The sequence below is a fragment of the Seriola dumerili genome, unplaced genomic scaffold (assembly GCF_002260705.1).
Source record: "Seriola dumerili isolate Sdu_G_001 unplaced genomic scaffold, Sdu_1.0 BDQW01000025.1, whole genome shotgun sequence".
NCBI classification, from domain to species: domain Eukaryota; kingdom Metazoa; phylum Chordata; class Actinopteri; order Carangiformes; family Carangidae; genus Seriola; species Seriola dumerili.
This window is the reverse complement of record NW_019174280.1, coordinates 20,404,809-20,423,120: the sequence shown is the minus strand read 5'-3', so window position 1 is coordinate 20,423,120 and position 18,312 is coordinate 20,404,809. Positions and strand designations below refer to the sequence as shown.

Sequence of the window (18,312 nt, the reverse complement as noted above, 5' to 3'; positions counted from 1 at the left end):
TGCCACTCTGTCTGTTTGGTAGCAACAACAATAATGAACTGCCGGCATCCCCTCCGAGGAAAAGCCCAACACAATTCTGCTAATCCCTTCCCCAATCAAACCTCAGTGAGTGTTGAACCCTGATAAGCCCCTCCTTTTAACACCAAATTCTAATCCTGATACCTACACACACACACGCACGCACGCACACACACACACACACACACACACACAGAGAGTCATGACCCACGCTCACCCATGGCAAAGAATGGGATCCCCAGCAGCGTGGAGTTGAACTTCCCGTCTGATATAAAGAAGATCCCCGCGGCGGTCACGTTGGCGATGCAGATGGTCAGGACTCCCAGGAGGCCCAGGAACGGCTTCCCCCTCAGGCAGTCTCGCATGGAGCTGGAGATGGTGGCGGCCAGGAGCACCAGCACCAGGCTGACCAGCACCTCCCCCTTGGCCAGCACGCCCGTCTGGTGGAAGTCCCGCCACAGGCTGAAGGAGGTGAGCGACTGGATGTGGAGCTGGTCGGTCGCGTGCGGCGCCTCGGACGTGGACAGCCGGCTGACCAGGGCGCAGAACTCGTTCTCCCAGCGCTCGGCGATGGCATCCTGCACCACGGGGCCGTGGTTGCGGAGGTAGTAGGTGATCTGTACGGCGCGGGCGAACTTGACCTGCTGGTCTCGGCTGTTGGGCGAGAAGGACACGCCGCCCAGCTGGTGGCCGATGAAAGACACGCGGCCATCCTGCAGGGGATTTAGAGATTTCCGACAATTAGCTTTGAGGAAAGGTACAATTCATAAAAATACATTATTCCACGTGTTTGCAGTGCTCGTGGCTACACAGGTATGTTGCCCTTGACAACAGACATCAGTAATGGGAAAGAGCGTGCTGTATAACATGCTAGAAACTTCCAACCCCACAGAGCATTGCAGTAGTAGTTATCAGCCTTACTTGCTCTAATGTTGATTCATCATTCGACTTGAACTCCTTATTACAGCTGCGGACAAAGCAGGTGATATATCGCGAAGGTTGATGTGGAGCTCCATAGCGAGGTTTTAAATTAATCTAATTACACGGTGAATGCAAGACATCACAGTGTCGAGTGTTTGAAGGTAATGTAATTGCGAAATAAGAAATGTGCAGAGCAGAAGAAGAGGAGTTCAATAAGACAGCTGGGACAATAAACGTGGGCAGCATTAGTCTCTCAGGAACAAATCAGAGCATAATAAAGACGAGAGGTTACTGTTGGCACAACCTTTCTCATGTTTGACATAAAAGTGTTGCCTGGGTGTATACAGCAGTTCAGATTTCTCTGTTTGCAGCTCAGGCAACCCTGTCCCCAAGAAAATAACTTTATATACAACTAATTTGCAACAACAACAACAACAAAATATATATATACACATATATAACTGCCACTGGATTAGGTGTTTGTGAAGGAATCTTTCCTTCTTTAGGTGTTTTTTCTTTATTATTAGGTCTCATTTAGTATTAGGCCATGTTTCTCTGCAGGCCACACACATGACCACTACTGCCCAATCCCCATTGGCAGTTACCGTGGCAACCAAGGTCGAGCACAGACCCTCAGAGATAGGACAAGACAGAGTCTCCGGTGAATAGCCATAACTGCCCTCAGGGTCATGATTTACGCACATCTTCTCTGGGTGGGAAAGAAGCACTGAAGAGATAAACAATGTCAGTAACGTGATGTGGCTCCATCCAGAACAACCGCATTTTGGGAACGTAGAAAGTGTGACGTAGTTATCTCTCCTCCCTGATGGATCAACAAATGCTTCTGCTGAAGACACTGTCTGAGTTTCCTGAGAGATCTTTTATCACAAAGTGACCGGCTCACAGATTTCAATCACTGTTTTCTATTAAGGTAAAGAGGAACTGTTGTGGATTTATTTTTGCACAAATATGTTGATACTGAACATATCTGCACAATCTTCACAGAATAAAATATCTGATCTTGCTACAGCATTATTCAACTGTTTATGGTTGTGTAGCCTCTCATAGCACTTTGTTAATATTAGAGAACGTTTTTTTGCTGCCTAAAACAGGTGGGAATGTGGATGTGAACCCTGATCTCTCTGGTCTGACAGCCGTGCACTCTGTATCTCCGTCATCCACCTCACCCACTTCCTGGCGACTCTGTTGCAGTTAATAAATGAAATGCTTCATTCAAAAAAACTAAAATGTACCTCTGATATTCCAGTCTGATAGTACAGTCGGCTCAGGAAGACAGTGAAACAAAATGAAATTACAATATAATATGTTGATATATTTATGAGAATTTGCCCGTCAGGTCTCTGAAGAGATATTTCAAAGGAGTCCTACTTCCCACATGCTAAGTTTGTTACTTAGCTCCACCCAGGAAAAAGGTAAATAACGCTCAAACAGGTAAATACACCCAGAATGAACCTGGTGCTAACTGCTAATGCAAATACTCCACTCTGACTTGAATCATTTTGTTCAGTTCAATACAAAATTTGGCTTCGGAGACTGTGTTTTCTTTTACATTTTAATCCCAAACGCAAATCAGTACGCAATCCCAACACTGTTCATTACACTGTGATGTTAAAATACTGCGTCAAACTGGCCTTTTTCCCACGGCTGGTGGTGCTAGATAACCTCACCTAGTTAGCATGTTGGCATCGTCATTTGGCTAATCACAGTTAGGAAGTGTTTCTATTAAGTGTCTAGCTAGTTTTTGTTAGCAGCACTTTTTAGCTTGTGGTGTCACCTGTAACATTTGTCTACTTTGATGTTGATAGTTTATCCCTAAATAAGAAGACAACAACAACAACAACACACAGACCATAGCTAGCATCAACACAGCTAAATTTGTTAATCGTGCCATTAGCTCTGAACTTGCCTCTCATTTTTACTGCCACATAAAGATCAACTCCAACTGCCAGAACTAGCACGAAAAACAAAACACATGTTCCCTCCAACTCTTTGCTATTAACAGGACTGATACAAATCTCACAAAAAAGGAAGGTAGTTAAAACAGCGGACAGGTTTCACAGCATCTTCGCAGGTTTACTGACACTGTAGAAATCTCAGTAACTGCATTTTAATTTGTTAGCTGAAATATATCTGAACACAGAGACAAGGAGGAAGTTTACTTAGGTTTTGATTTGTTTACTGAGCCATTAGCTAAGTCAGTGTTTACGCTAGTTTAGCTAGTTTTGAGTAAATGGACAAACAGTTACCAGAAATTCATAAATCAGGAATTTCATGTAACTACTTTTAATTAAGATGAAAAGGGCACTTTTCAGAGTATCCAATGCAGGATGCTTGATCCTGATTCAGGCAGTGATACAGTTCAGTTTGAGGAATCAGTGTTAAAGATTTGACAGTTCATGTACAAGACAAGTGCAGCATTAGTTCGTCATGCATTTTCATGCCAGCTTTCAGGGATAACGGTGGCCACCTAGGGGTGCCACCATAGACTGTATATAAAGATGGACGACATCACAGCTCCCCAAAAGTGAAGCCAAAACATCTCAATCGCCCCCTGGTGGCTGGCTGCAGTATAGGTCATAACCCCGCCAGTACATGTCAAGTATATTTTTCCCAAACATAGTTTCTGTCAGTTCTCAGTGCACTATTGTGTATTCAAGGGTTCATTTTTCTGATAGGTTTAGTTTTAATTAGTTATTTGATGCTATAAAATGGGAGTGTGACATCATGATTGACAGCTGTGATTGACTCATGATTACTACTGCACAGACTCTGGCTACACATGATGGCAACGCTCCTATCCGGGACATGTCATCCATCCTTATGTACAGACATTGTGTGTGACACACATTTAAATATAGTACAGTGCGCATTTCCTACAATCATGCACATACACTACATCAAAGCTATAGGCTTATTCGCCAGGTTTAACTGTACAATATATTATATATTATTATAAAACACTGACATAATAAATATTTCCTAAGCCCACTTAATCAGGGCAGTAAGACACACACGCAACATTTTGATATGAGTTTGAACCCCAACATGACACTGTTTTGTTGTTGCAACAATGTCAACTTAATTTGCAGCTTATTGTAGACATGATTTATCTTGTTATGAGCACAATAATCCAGCACAGTCAAACAGCCACAATATGTTGTTTCACAGTGGGGAGTTTGATATAAATCTCACGCTTCTAGATAAATAAATCCCCATGATTGTTTGCTTCAATTTTTGTAAGCAATTTGCTGCAGTGAGACAAAAATGGATGCATTATTCTCCTCTGGCATTATGTGGGCAGCAGAATAAACCGGCCACAGTGCTAACTGCAACCTTCAAGTCACATAACTGATCCCATCCATAAGTCAAGAGCCGGGTTTCCTGACTACCTCTAATATATTAGCAGTATTAACATATAAAACAATATCTGCATGTTATTTTTATGCTACATTATTACTCTCAAAACAATCCTACTCAGCCTTTGAAATTTGTCATTTCATGACAGTGTACAAGCGTGTTTATGTAATGTAATCACTCAGTAATTGCTAAGGGAACTCGGAAAGCTTTAGCTCTCATTTCACTTGTGTAATTGCACAAAGCTGAAATTAATCTATCACATTGACTTCCCAACTTCACTGAAGCATTTCAGATAAATCTCAACAGTCACAACACACTTATCTATAAACTTTTGCACCCCAGACTGAGCCATTACATGCTCAGACTGTTGAAACTGCTGAAACACATGCATACCCAGAACCAGCTGTAACACGGTGAATATTGTGCCATTATCAGGGCAACAATTTCTAAATCATCTGCAAAATGTCTGCTCAGTTCAGCTTCTGAAAATGCGCAGGATTTTGTTTTCTCTTCTTGTCTGTGGCAGCCTTTAGAAAGACAAAATATAGTTCTCGGTGCCATTGTGTGTGGGAGAGAAAGAACGACAGAGTGAGAGTAGGTGTGGATGGGGCACCACACAACAGCAAGTATGTGTGATATCTGTGAGAGGTTGAGTGATATGTGAAAAGGGGGGATGTGACACCTCTCGAGCTCCCTGACAAAAGATGGATGTGGCTGTTGGGAGAGGTGTTTCCAGGTTTTTCTAACTAATTGAAACAGAAAAACTATAAATAAAAAATCAATTAAAGAATGTTAATAATAATAATATTAATAATTAATAATATTAATAAATAATAAAAAATCTTTTCTAAGGCAACCTAATTGATATTTTTTTTTGCATATTAACACTCTTTTGTTGAAGTAGCACCATAATTCTACATGGCAACGTACAATGTATTCTGTGGCTGTGTGAGTATAAGAAAAGAGTGTGCAGCAACGCCAGAAGCTCTGTCAGGCTGTAACATTGGCACAATAGTGTTAGCATACGGACATGCTCAAATGGGTAATGTCAACATGCTGGTGTTTACCATGGTCACCATCTTAGTTTAGCGTGTTAGCATGCATACATTTGCTAATTGGTAAAAAGAAAACATGTGGTAAAGCTGAGTGTGATGGCGTTTTTGCCCATCAATCTGCACTCATTAACACATAACGACTAAACATGCTTTCAGAAATGTATTAAAAATCAAAAACTGAAATCTCTTATTCACATAATTAGTCAGTATCTGTGGCACTTCAAACTTCAGGTGCTTCCTGTTTTGCTTTAATTATCCTTGAGATGTGTCTAGAACTCGATTTGAGTCCATCTGTGACATTGATTGGACATTTAGTTGAGAAAGGCATGCACCCGTGTATATAAGGTCTCACAATTCACACTGCATGTCAGCACAATAAAAGCCGTGAAATCCAAGAAACTCTCTGTAGACCTCCGTAATAAAAGTGTGGCCAGGCATTGATCAGGGCAAGGATATAAAACCATTTCCAAAGCTTTGAGTGTTCCCAAGAGCGCAGTGGCCTCAGTAATTGTGAAATAAAAGAAGTTTGAAACCGCCAGGAATTGGGTTGGCCACCTGACCAAACTCAGTAACCAGGCAAGAAGCGCCTTGGTCGGGGGGGGGGTTAACCAATAACTCAATGGTCACTCTAAAGAGCTTCAGAAGTCCTCTGCAGAGATGGGACAACCTGCCAGAAGGACGACCGTCTCAGCAGCACTCCATCAATCAGGGCTTTATGGTTGAGTAGCAAGAGGGAGGCCACTTTGAGTAAACGGCGCACAGCCCGCTTACAGTTTGCCAAATAGCATTTAAAGGATTCTGAGAGCATGAGGAAAAAAATTATCTGGTCTAATGAGACAAAAATTGAATCATTTGAGCAGAACTCCAAACATTATGTCTGGCAAACACTAGGCACCGCTCATCACTTGGCAAATACCATCCCTACGGTGAAGCATCATGCAATGGGGGGGGGGAGGGCTTTTCAGTGAGGCACTTGAAGAAAACCTGCTCCAAAAGTGTATGCAGCCTGAGACTGGAACCAAAGTTCTGCAAGTACATGTATAGTCCACTATAACTCTATATCACAAAGTGAAATGAATGAATATAAACACAACTACCAGGGGAATATAATTAAAGTGCAATATGAAATCAGATGTTAAGCTATAAATCAAACCCCATGTCAAAGTATCTAGGTATTGTCTCTTTTTATTCTGTCCCTCACAACTCCCCCAGCTTTATGGAAGTACTAAATCATTGGAGAACCACTTTAAATCAAGAAACCTGCAAACTAGCAGCTATAAATGTTTGATTAATATCCAAAAATAAAAAATTTCCATTCTTGATGATATCATAAATCCAAAACATTGACGGACAAACCTTGAAGTGACGCTACTTAAGATTAGCGACAATGTACTACAGTATTTTTGATCATGAATGCACCATTTTCTAGTTTGTTTTACTCACTGGCTTCCATTCATTCAGCCGATCTATTTATCAAATGGAAAAAAAGTAAATCAATATTATTATTACTATTATTTCAGTTGCATTGTATCACAATAAAATGATTTGTTTTAAAAACATTCTGCTGTTTAAATGAACGAGTCCAAGCAAAGTGTGAGGAAATACTAACGATGCGTTACTAAAGGGTCTGTTTTACATTAAGAGTTAACTCACACCATCATTTTACATTTGCAGTATTGTCGGTATGTTCTAAGATTGATTTCAACCACATCGGTCAGGCCTACTAAATATTTATGTATTTTATACTGAAAATGCTGACGTGAGGGTTTTAATGTCGTTTCAGGAGACACTATTGACTGTCTTTTGTATTTTTTTATTGCCGGCCACCCAAACGCACCCTGGGGCGAGCCAATTATTGACCTCCACATACCTAACCTCATCGGCTAATTCCTGCGCCGTGTCTCCTCTCCTCCCATCCTCCACACATCACATCGGCTCTGCTGCGGCATTCAAGGTGCCACAGACCTCCTTCTGCATATCAGCTGTTTTTCCTGCTGCCTCACCGCTGCCGCTCTCACCTCCAGTTTTATGATTTATTAAAGAGAATGGGGGTGTAAAACAAACATTGACCTTAGCTTGACATTGCCGTGCTGCATACAACCCAAACTGCTCAATAACTTAATTCAATCCAGCACTCAATTTCACTGTCCCCTCATGAATGGAACAAGAAGCTTGATCTTGTCCAACACAATATTATCAGTGTTAGGATAAATGTAATGCAGAGATGGCACACCTGTGTGTCTTTTTTATATAAATCAATTCTGACCACCGGAGCTTTCAACTACAGGAGCCCAGAGCGGCCAAAGTTGCCCCTCATTATTGGAAGATAACAACTTAATTATCTAATTATCATGAGATATCAAACTCTTCTCTCAAGATAATGGGCTTTGACACTAAGTACCACACAATTTCACAGAGACAAATCACAACCTTCAGTCCAAACCATGTGCATTTATATTTTAAGCCCATTATCCTCAGATATCAATTTCATTATATTATCTGAAAATATCATGTAATATTTAATAAAATAAAAACTCTTGAATCAGCATATCTCTGAGACTGAAAAGCATTAGGTGCTCCAAGCCAAGTGCTACCGCTCACACATTTTATGTTGACTGAAAATGACACTGATGACACGGGTACGTCTCTCCCACAGTCCCACAGACAGACAGTGGTTAACACGAACACAATGATGAGACTGAATAAAGAGATGAAACAGAATTCAGTGGGATTAACAGGCTAGATCCCAAATGAGATGTCCAATTAATGTTGCTACACAGTTTGACTTAGCCTGACGGAGCAGACCAGGACATCAGGTAAAGGAGACTTTACTTTTGGTACCAGAGGTAAACAATGAAATACAGCTTCAGTCATTTGACAAGAGAATAGAGAAACTCTATATCCAGGTAGGTCAGGAAAACAATGGTAATATATATAGTCATATGTATATACACACACACACACACACACACACACACTGGGTATGTAAAAGATAAAATTTCTATTGTGGGAGACTGACAACTAAAGCAATTCAAAAAGTCCTCCCACTAGTCATTTGTGACTCCGTTCCAAAACAACCTATTTTCCGGTCTAGCAACCCTTTAAGTTGGTGCCATAGTTTGTCAGTGCTTTTCAAAATCTTTGCAAATGATCCGTCACATTCATGGTTAAAGGTCACATATTGTATAAAGGTAGATGTCCATGTGTTGTTTGATTATAAAGCACGTCTAGGTTCTTTATTAATACTGTGAAAGTATCAAAGCGCTCAGTCCATAGAGAAATGCACACAGCCTGTATTCAGACACTGAGCCTTGAAACGAGTCGTCAGGACTTCCTGTGAACCACAAATATATCTTTTTATGGATCATCACGTCAAATAAAACACTGGAAAAATGTAAAATATGGGACCTTAAGGTTTAGTTAGGACAAGAGCAACTAAAACTACTTTATGGTGATAAAAAACCAACATGCTAATGAAGGACAGGATGCTACAGATCGTCTTGCAATTCAAGATCTGATACATTGTACTTCCAAATATCAGTCTCCACTTGCTGCCCAATAGGTTTTGCAGCACAAAAGAAGTTACATTACATAATCTGTCTACCAGAGAGCACTGACAAGTTTATTGTTCAACTGTAAACAGCACCTTTGGATCAGACCTCTTCAAAAAAGTAAAGCCAAGGAATCCTTATTAAAAATGTTTGTTGATGTTTGATAATGAGACGACTAAGATGTGATTTTGCGCTAACGAGAGTGACAACAAACATGTTAATCTATAACATCTGGACGGCTGGAAAACAGCTGTCCATATTTTTTATAATCTAAAATAAGCTGGGCCACCAGGATATTTTGGGTCCATTCGATTATAAGCAGATAATCATATACCAGCGTTGCCATAGGTCCAATCTGTTGCCGTAACAACTTCTGCACTTGGACTAACAATCAACAAGTGCTAATTAAGCTCTAATTGGCATTGTGATCAGGTTGCTGGTGGTATGAATACAGGATGAGGCCACAGACTCAGATCCCACAGGTATTTCTTGTTAATGTATGCATTTCAGTGTTAGATATATTTCCCCTCCATATGTTGGAATTGTCCATTGTTCGTTCATTTAGCCCCGTTTGCTATTGCTTTGCTTTTTTCTAGTATTCTTTGATGCATTTTTATTCTTGTACTACCTGACAGCTTCAAAAGATTACGCAACTGAAAATACAGAAGACAGAGCAAAACAAAGAATATATTTTAAGCATTTTCTCCTGGGAACAGAGCTAACATTCAGCTCAGCAAAAAGTAGGACTTTTTACGAAGTCTACCTCTGTATAACAAGCACAGAAATAAATCCCGGTTGTGACATCAAAGAGCAGGATGAGGCATAAGAAGTCAGGCAAATGAATTAGCCCAGACAGCTCGCCAGACAGGCAGACAGAGAGAATAAGGATTCAGGAACATGGAGAGCGCAGAGAGCCTGATACAGAGTGAGGAGAGCCGGGGAGGAAAGAGGTCACATCAACCTTCAAGAGAGAAATACCGTCCTTCATGTCGCACATGACTTGTTAATAGTAATGTGCATGTGCCTGAGTGCATGCAAACGTGTTAAAACTTTTACATGTGTCACATAGAGACACACAGGCACAAGTTAGCATGTGCATGCGTAAAGAAGGGGCTGGACTACAGGATAGTTTTATATTATGTAGATAAGTGCCATCACTTCACTGCGTACGGACATTCAGTCACATCACAGAAATAAACCAGTTTCTAGGCAATATGAAAGTCTTTTTTAGGACAAACAGCCCCACTTCCTGTAGTATAGCGTCAGCAGAATTAGCTGTGTTAGCTAAACACTCCGCATACTAATGTTTCGGTATCAAAAGTAGGACAGTTGGATTGGAGGGGAATCTTTTCTTTTTTTTTTTGTGTCAACACAGAAAGCAACAGCTCAACAGTCACAGAAACCTGAAAAGTAAAGAGCTGCCACGAAGAGAAGAGGTGACAAGTCGTCAGTGATGTGGCGATATTTATGCTAACTACATTTTAATTGGTAGCTGAAAGCCTCAATTTGTCATTTACATATCTGTACTTCAGAAAGTCTCACTTTGACAGTATTTTCTAAGTGTTGTCGTCAAGCCAACAAAAATTACTTTCAAAACTCTTCAACGAGTCTTGTCGAGGAAAGTGACCATGACGTACCAAGGAACCAGCAGGAACCAGCAGGAGCCGTATTGCCTACGAACTTCCGCTTGCAAGAATGAGGGAAGAGTCGCAAGTGAAACAACCTGCTCTGAGACCACGCTGCAATAGTGGGAAGACTTTACTCCTGCTGTGCTGAGAGTTCACGTCACTCACTGCTTTGAATTCTTATTTTTAAGTCCTAGAGAAACTGTTACCTTCAGAGCGTCCCACCTTTCTCTGGTGACTCTGAACCACTTACTTCATTTCATTATTGCCAAATGAAGCGATCAGTTTGTCATTCAAAAGATCATTTTTACTCATCTGACCTCTCTGTTATCTAATCAACATCAATGCCTCATTTATTCAGCTCCTTATAGACATTAAGCTATAAAGAAATATCTTCAATTATCACCAAGTCATGGTCTTGTGTATTCCTTCAAAGCACATACACAGATCTCTGTATCAAGAGCCTCTGATTATAAGACTGACTTGGTCTCTCATTGTCTATTTAATGAAGGTGGTGCCCCAATTTTCAACAAGTGAAAATTTAAATTCAAGTGTAGTGGTCGCTACAAAAGGGATGTTATTAAATACAGACAGTATGAATGTATTTGATTGGAACTTCTTTCTACTGAAGAAATATTACATATGACACCTGAAAAACTCACAATAAAAAAGGTCAGATGACAACGTGAGAAATGTAGAGGTACAAAAGAGTAAATTCAAAAAGGAGAATGATACTGAATACAGTTATCTACTGACTTCTACATGGCTGTTTGTAGATATAGAAGTGACTCATTCTAATTGCCTCATTCTCCAGCAGCAAAGACACTAATGTATATTTTCTTTTCACATTAAACTCTGTGTCGAACATTTCTATGAGAGTGTAAACCGTGCAGCTTTTCTGTGTGTTACTGTAAAAAAATCTGATTATCCTCGATGCCCTGCAAAAAACCACGGATCTCGTAAATGTCAACTTTTGAAAGAAAAGCTGAGCAACAGGATGATGAATGGCCCTCGCCGCTCCGCTCGGACGCTGATGCTGCATGGATGGCTCTCGCTGCTGTGGCAGCTCCTCAATGGAAGTTACAACCTGCCAGGCTTCTGATACACTGAATATGCTGCTTGTGACAGTTTGAGCGTGCGATATCAGCATACAGTGGCATGGACCTCACAATCCATTTGAGCAGTGCTGAATAAAGCTGGTCGTTATAGTGATGTCTATATTCTAGCAGAGCTGTGCAGTGCAGTGCAGTGAGTGTTCCTCAAGGGCCGTACAATAAAAAGCACACACCATGCAGCTGATGCACAATAAACCCATAACCTTTGCACTGTTTTTGCCTGGTGTTGTGACAGTGATGAAAATTGGTTTTCATCTTTATGAAGCTAGGTAAATAGTAAGTGTTTCAAACCCTGCATGTGTGCAACAGTTTTTCAGTTTAAAAGCCTCACTTGCTTCACAAACACCTGATCAGACTCTGCAGAGCACATCTGCACCTGATGGACTGGCAGGCCTACAGAGTGAGCACCTGTATGACTACATGCAGCATATCCACATGTTTCACTACTGGGAGAAACTAGTGTGTTACTGATACAAATGTGTGCGGTCAAATCCCACTGAGCAACAGAGAGGAAAATAGAGAGAAGCAGGAGTCTATTAGCTTCTACAGCAATGTCATTATAAAGCATGTACAGCCAGGAAAAGGCCAGAGGGAGACACTGCATCAAAAAGAAAAAAAAAAAGACAGAGGATATCCTTTTGTATGTGTGTGATGTGTGTGAGTATGTGTGGAGGAGCAGAGGAGAGCAGTCAGGGTCTATATGCAGCCAATCAATTCACCTGCACCAACAAGGGAGGGTGAAAACTGCAAACCGGCTGTCTGTGTTACGGAGAGGGTTCCCTCACTGGCTGATATATGTAGCAATCTGCAGCCCCACATCACAGCCTGGGAGAATACAAGCCCACTGTGTTCATTCAGAAATTATGGCAAGCTCCAAAGGGCCAGTCTGCTCCAGCTATTCACATGCTGACTGCTGCTGCACTGTCACCACGGCTCTGATGGAGAGATTTCGGGGGGTTGGATAGTTTCCACAGGCCCGGCTTCACATGCATTTTAAGAGGAGCTGCAGTGTGTCCAAACAATAATAATAATAATTAAAAAAAAATAAAAAATCTCACCTTTAATGTTGTGTTTGGATAGCTCACGGGCACCTTGAGGAAAGTGCTGTTGGAGAGCACAGCCTGCCTGATATCTTCGAAGATGGTGATGATATCATCCAAGAGGCAGCGCTTGTCTCTGTGGCTCAAGACGCAGAGGTGCGCGAACGTGTAATTGAATCCCTTGTAATTAACGCGTAAATCCAGCACCTGCTTGTGGACCTGCAGGACCTGGTCGGCTAGCTCCAGGATGTTTCCCGCGGACTTGGCGAGCAGGATCAGCCTGCCATATCTGCCCGGGGTGTGCAAATCCGAGTACAGCTTGTGCTTCGACTGGTCGATGGGAAACAGGCTGTTGGCGAGACTCCGCTCGATCTTGGCGAGGCTGTGAGTCGGGGCGACCAGCACCTCCAGGTCCGTCTCCGGCTTGAATCGGCTGAGAACGGTAGATCCGAAAATGATGGTGAGGACCGCGGGGACAGTGAGGAAGAAAACGGGGTGCCTGCTAACGAATAAGCCCAGCCAGTAGAACGAAGCCTTGAGCCCTCTGTGTATCACTTGCCGCAGCATCCTCCACAAAATCCAGCTTGCAGATGCCCCGTTTCCTCCGATGAAGCACATGTGACATCAGACTCCGTTCCCCGGCTTAGTCCAATTCGTAAGAGAATTACACCAGGCTACAACATCACACACGTTCACACACACGCACACACACACACGCGCGCACACACACTCACACACACACATTTTCACACACACACACCACAACACCTGGAAAAACAGCACTGCAGCAATTCGCGGCAAGACGGACGGATGGACACACACACACACACACACACACACACGCACACTCACACACACACACTCTCTCTCTCTCTCTCGCACTCTCTCTCAGACTCACACACACACACACACACACACACACAAAGAGAAAGGCAGACAGTCAGAAGAGCATCGTGCAATCAGCCGATCGAGACGAGTCCGCGTTGACTGAGCTCAAGCCATTCCGCCTCCATGTGATGGATAAAAGCCGAGCGAGTCTCCTCCGCTGCACCGGCTGCAGTGGCAGCGACGAGCCGTGACGGTGTGATGTGCATGTGTGCACTCCTCCTGTCTGCCTCCTCTCCTCGGCTCTCACAGCAGCGGTGGCGCCTGATTTATGTACTTCACTGTAACCATGTGGCGGGGGTTGAAGAGGAGGATAGAAGGCTGGGGGGGGGGGGGGGGGGGGGGGGGGGGGGGGGGGGGGGGGGGGGGGGGGGTGATGGTGGTGCCTGGTTATTTTAGGAACAGTGGAGGCAACAGGCAAGATGAGAGTTGTAAGATGTTCCTGCAGGTGGCTGAATGACCAAAAAGCACTTGCAGGGATGAGTCAGTGTTCAGCTTCATGAATGGGGGAAACCCACCTTGTGTTGTGCCTCATGCTGAGTGGTTTATACAGGCCAGGCAGGGTGGTGTGACTGGTCCAGACCTCCCTGTTTTTTTTGCTTGTTTAAGTGGCTTCACAGACATAACTCTACAACCCCAGCCGTTAACACTTCTGTTAATCAAATCTATTGTTTTAAACGGAGGCTGGTACATGTAATTATCTATCTATTGTGCTTCTATGAGTATGAATGGAGCAGGTACATGAAGATTGAAGCCTCCAGGTAATTTTTTAACTGTGAAAATGTTACAGGGCAGATGTGATAATGATTGAAAGATGTTCATTGTGATGGACAAGGTTTTATGGCAGCAGCAGCAGACATGCTGTATTTTTTAATAAATTACCAGATTTGACCTTGAGTCATCTCTTTCCAGGTGTTGCACCAAAGCGTCAGCAAAAATAGACAGCAGTTTTTGATATCAATGCGGTTCACTGGCGACAGTCAGTGCAATGATGCTGTGCAACATTAGTCAGGAAACAAGGAAGAAATCCAGCAATGGATTGAATCAAATGAAGTAGATTTTACATGGGTTTGTATTGACAAGACCCCACTTTTTACTGCAGGATTTGTAAGTTTCGCTATTGCTACATAGCCAGAGTTAGCATTAACTTCAGCCAATACGTCCTCTGAGTAGCGCTTCCTCTTCAGGGCAGACTGGACGCTACAGTGACTCGGTATCGGAAAAGTGACAAACTAGCTGGTTAGCATGCTCACTTCAGTGAAAGACAAGAAGTGATAGAAAATAGAAGTAAAACAAGAAGGTTGCTTTCCACCACTGGAGACAGCTCTTGGTGAGTAAAGGAATGAAGTTTGACTTAAAGCAACGTGAACGGTTGGAAAAAGGAAATTAACGACAACTTCCCAGTTCAAAGAATTATTGAACCATCCATCTACCCTGACACTGTGCCTCCATGGACTTTGAAGCTCTTGAAATAGTATCATGCTACTTCTTCTTTTGTTTTCGACATTCTTCCTGTCAAATAATATTTCATATTTTATTAATGGTTTTGTGACTAAACTTCCTGGGTTCCATGAGAGAGCCATCCAGGACCAAAATACAACGGTCCCGATTAAGGTGAGGTTATCAGGTGAAGGTCTCGGGCGGAACTGCTTTGGTTGCATAATGCAGTTGTTCTCAGTACTTAAACTGCTGCTGCAGCTTTCATACTTAAAAGATTGCGTTCCCTCTCCATGCAGCTTGCAAGTACAATATGTTGTAACAGAACTAGGGCTGGAACTAACAGTTGTTTTCATTATTGATTCATGCTGCAGATTATTTTCATGATTAAAGCAATGGCAACTTCCTAAAGCCCAGCATGATGTCGTCGAATTTCTTGTTTTGCCAGCCCTAAAGATTTTCAGCATAACATTACAAATGATTAAAAAAAAAAAAAAAAAAAACAAAATTTCACTTTTGAAAAGCTGACACCATGCTCTCTCTGTCTCTCTATCTCTCTCTCTCCATTTCATTTTTCAGCGTCGGTTGACTAATTGATTTATCGCCTAATCCTTTTAGCCCTGGTCAAAACCCTACCCTATAATTACTATGAATCTAAAAAGGGGTTTCATCACTGTTGTGAGGTAAAGTCAGGGCTGCATGGACCATTGTACTAAACCGTTTTGTTGCCTCGGAATATGTGTAACATGTTCTTGTTGTTCATAATCTGAAATTAAAGACACATTTATTTATGAATATCCAACATGGGGGGCATTTCTCTGTTGACTGAGCGCTTTCATACTTTCACAGTTTTAAAATAGAACCTACTGTATATCTGCTTTATAATCAAAAGCTACATGGAAATCTACCTTTATACAATATGGGACCTTTAAGACTGGTGAAGTGAATCTTAAAAAGTGGATTTTGATACGCAGCTCCATTATAAAACCATGCCTCAAGATTAAGTAGCTTCAAGGCCATTAACATTTCAATTTGTGTTGTACTTTAGTGACCCCTGAGGGTCTGAGACCCTGAGGCAATTGGTTTCTTATCAACAAATGTTTGTTTTAAATAATTTGACTGTAAATGTACTCACTAAATGGAAACCTCTTTAATAATCTGTGCCAATGACATTAGGTGTTATGGCATGTGCTACAATCAGCCAGTCCATTCACATAGCTGCCTGCAGCTTGTTGACTAGTCTCACATAACGGATTAAACCTCGTCTTGGTCTAACATCTTTTAGTGAACATCTCATCACTGAAAAATCCATTACAGCCCAGGATCAGGATTAACTCGTGCTTGTTACGTGGTTAATACCATTTGTATACTCTTGGGTTTACAGTGGTAATCATCATTGAACCCCCCTATCCCAATCTGTATACAAAGGAAGCCACTGAAGAATCCCCCGAACTGTGATCTCATTGTGTGAGTGTTGCTGTTGTTGTTGACCCAGAACTTAATATCGCCTCAGTGGAGCCTGATTTTACAAGCAGCACCTCTTACAACTGGAGAAACAGCAGTGAAGTAGCATAAAAAGTAGGGCATGTACAGTCACTACCTCTGCACTTGAATAATTTCTTGGCATGAGTAAAACCTCATCCAGCAGTCTGCCAGCCAAGCCTCCCGAGCTAAAGATGCAGCAGCCTTATTTGTTCTTATTTGTTCCTTTTGATTGTCAGGTGCTGTTTGGATGTACCTGCTGATTTACATGACAAAGCATCAACCCTGATTATTAGACCACTGCAGAATTCACGTCTGTGCACTTTTGTTGAACAAACAGTTATTTAAAAATTTTCAAGCATTTCAGCATTCCTCCTCCTCCCATTCTTCAGCTTGCACAACGGCCTCCGTTGCTGAGGACTTGAGATAAACAACCCTCTATTGTGGCTCGCTATCAGCTGGGTAGGAGTAGCCTTTATCTAACACAAAACATTGGTATCAAAGAGCTCATGGTTGGTACGGCCCATTCAGTGCCAGAGAGAGGCAGAATTGGGGCATTTTGAAGCTGGTATTATATCTAACATGTTACCCACTGAGTGAAGATCATTTCAAATTCAGTGCCACGCCATTTGTTGCCAGGCCGTGATATGTACGAGTGGCGTGCAGTCAGGGCATGCAAGGCAAACAGCTTGCCCAGTTAGAGCTAAAAATAGACATCAATTAGAACGATACTGATGTGGAAGTGATATCTGTCCTTACATCTGATCTCAGACCCATAGGCGGAAATCCTGGTGGGGACAAGGGGGGGACATGTCTCCCCCTTCCTAAGGGATTGTGAACCAAATTTTGTAAATTTAAGTAACAAAATAATATGTACTTAAAGCATTTGTCAAATTCATAAATGTGAAAACAATGTGTTTTGTAAGTTTCTAAATATTGTGGATATAATAAGTGGACCTCAACAATCCAAAACAGGACACATCAAGGATCTGATGCCTGTTTGTGTTCTTCATCTAATTTACTGCCCACTTGTGGTGGCAGCAGGTTATTGTCTCTGTAAGCTAGCTTGACGATCAGCTGTATCTGCCGTTTCTGCCATTTTCGTGGGTGTGAACGTGTCCCATTGACAGAGGCTCAAACTTGTCAAACGGAAAGGACAGCAGCCTTTTTTTGGAGGATTACGCATTGAGAATAATCCTGAAATCTTTGACTGGTGACTAGCATTAGCCTTGTTTGCTTGTCAAGCTGTTCTTGACTCAGCTTCTCCCCCCCGTTCTGAGATCAGTTATGATATTGCAGCATTATATGCATGCGCAGGAGTGTGTGGAAACTAAACTCTCGCATTAAGCTTCAAGAGGCAAGTAGAGCAAGTAAACGAGAAAATTACACAGATTTATCATCTCTGTGCAAGATCTGCTGTAAGTTTGAGAAGTTTGAGACAGAATATTGTTACAGGAGGAGAGCAGCTCCTTTCAGGAACAGCTCAGTACGTAGGTTGTGTGCCTTGCCGGCGAGAGAGAGAGAGAGAGAGGTGAAGCTGGCGTCCGGAGGAAAGAGTTAGCTAGTTAGTTAGCAGTTAGCAGTACAGCTGTGAACGTACAGTGCGATGTATGTGCTCTTTAGGCTTTTTGTGGTACAACTAAAGCTACAATTTCTAAAGACCAGAGTTCCTGCGTCTCCCCTGTGCTTCTCAACTACAGTCCAGACTATGAGCTAAAAAAGATTAACAACACTGAGGCAGGAAAACACAGGATGCTGTATTGTCACTGGAGTGTGTCATTGTCAGTTAATGGTAAATATTTTTT

At 42.1% G+C, this 18,312-nt stretch overlaps 1 protein-coding gene across 1 annotated transcript in view; it reads right to left on the bottom strand.

The window, feature by feature from the left end:
* Window positions 1-13,321, bottom strand: part of ptchd4 (patched domain containing 4) — a 31,492-nt gene extending 18,171 nt beyond the window's left edge. The window contains exons 1-2 of the mRNA XM_022737971.1: window positions 12,896-13,321; window positions 236-731 (exon numbers count right to left, since the gene is read on the bottom strand). Of these exons, the coding sequence (XP_022593692.1) occupies window positions 236-731; window positions 12,896-13,321 (922 nt within the window). The remainder of the gene's footprint in view (window positions 1-235; window positions 732-12,895) is intronic.
* Window positions 13,322-18,312: the final 4,991 nt, after the last annotated feature.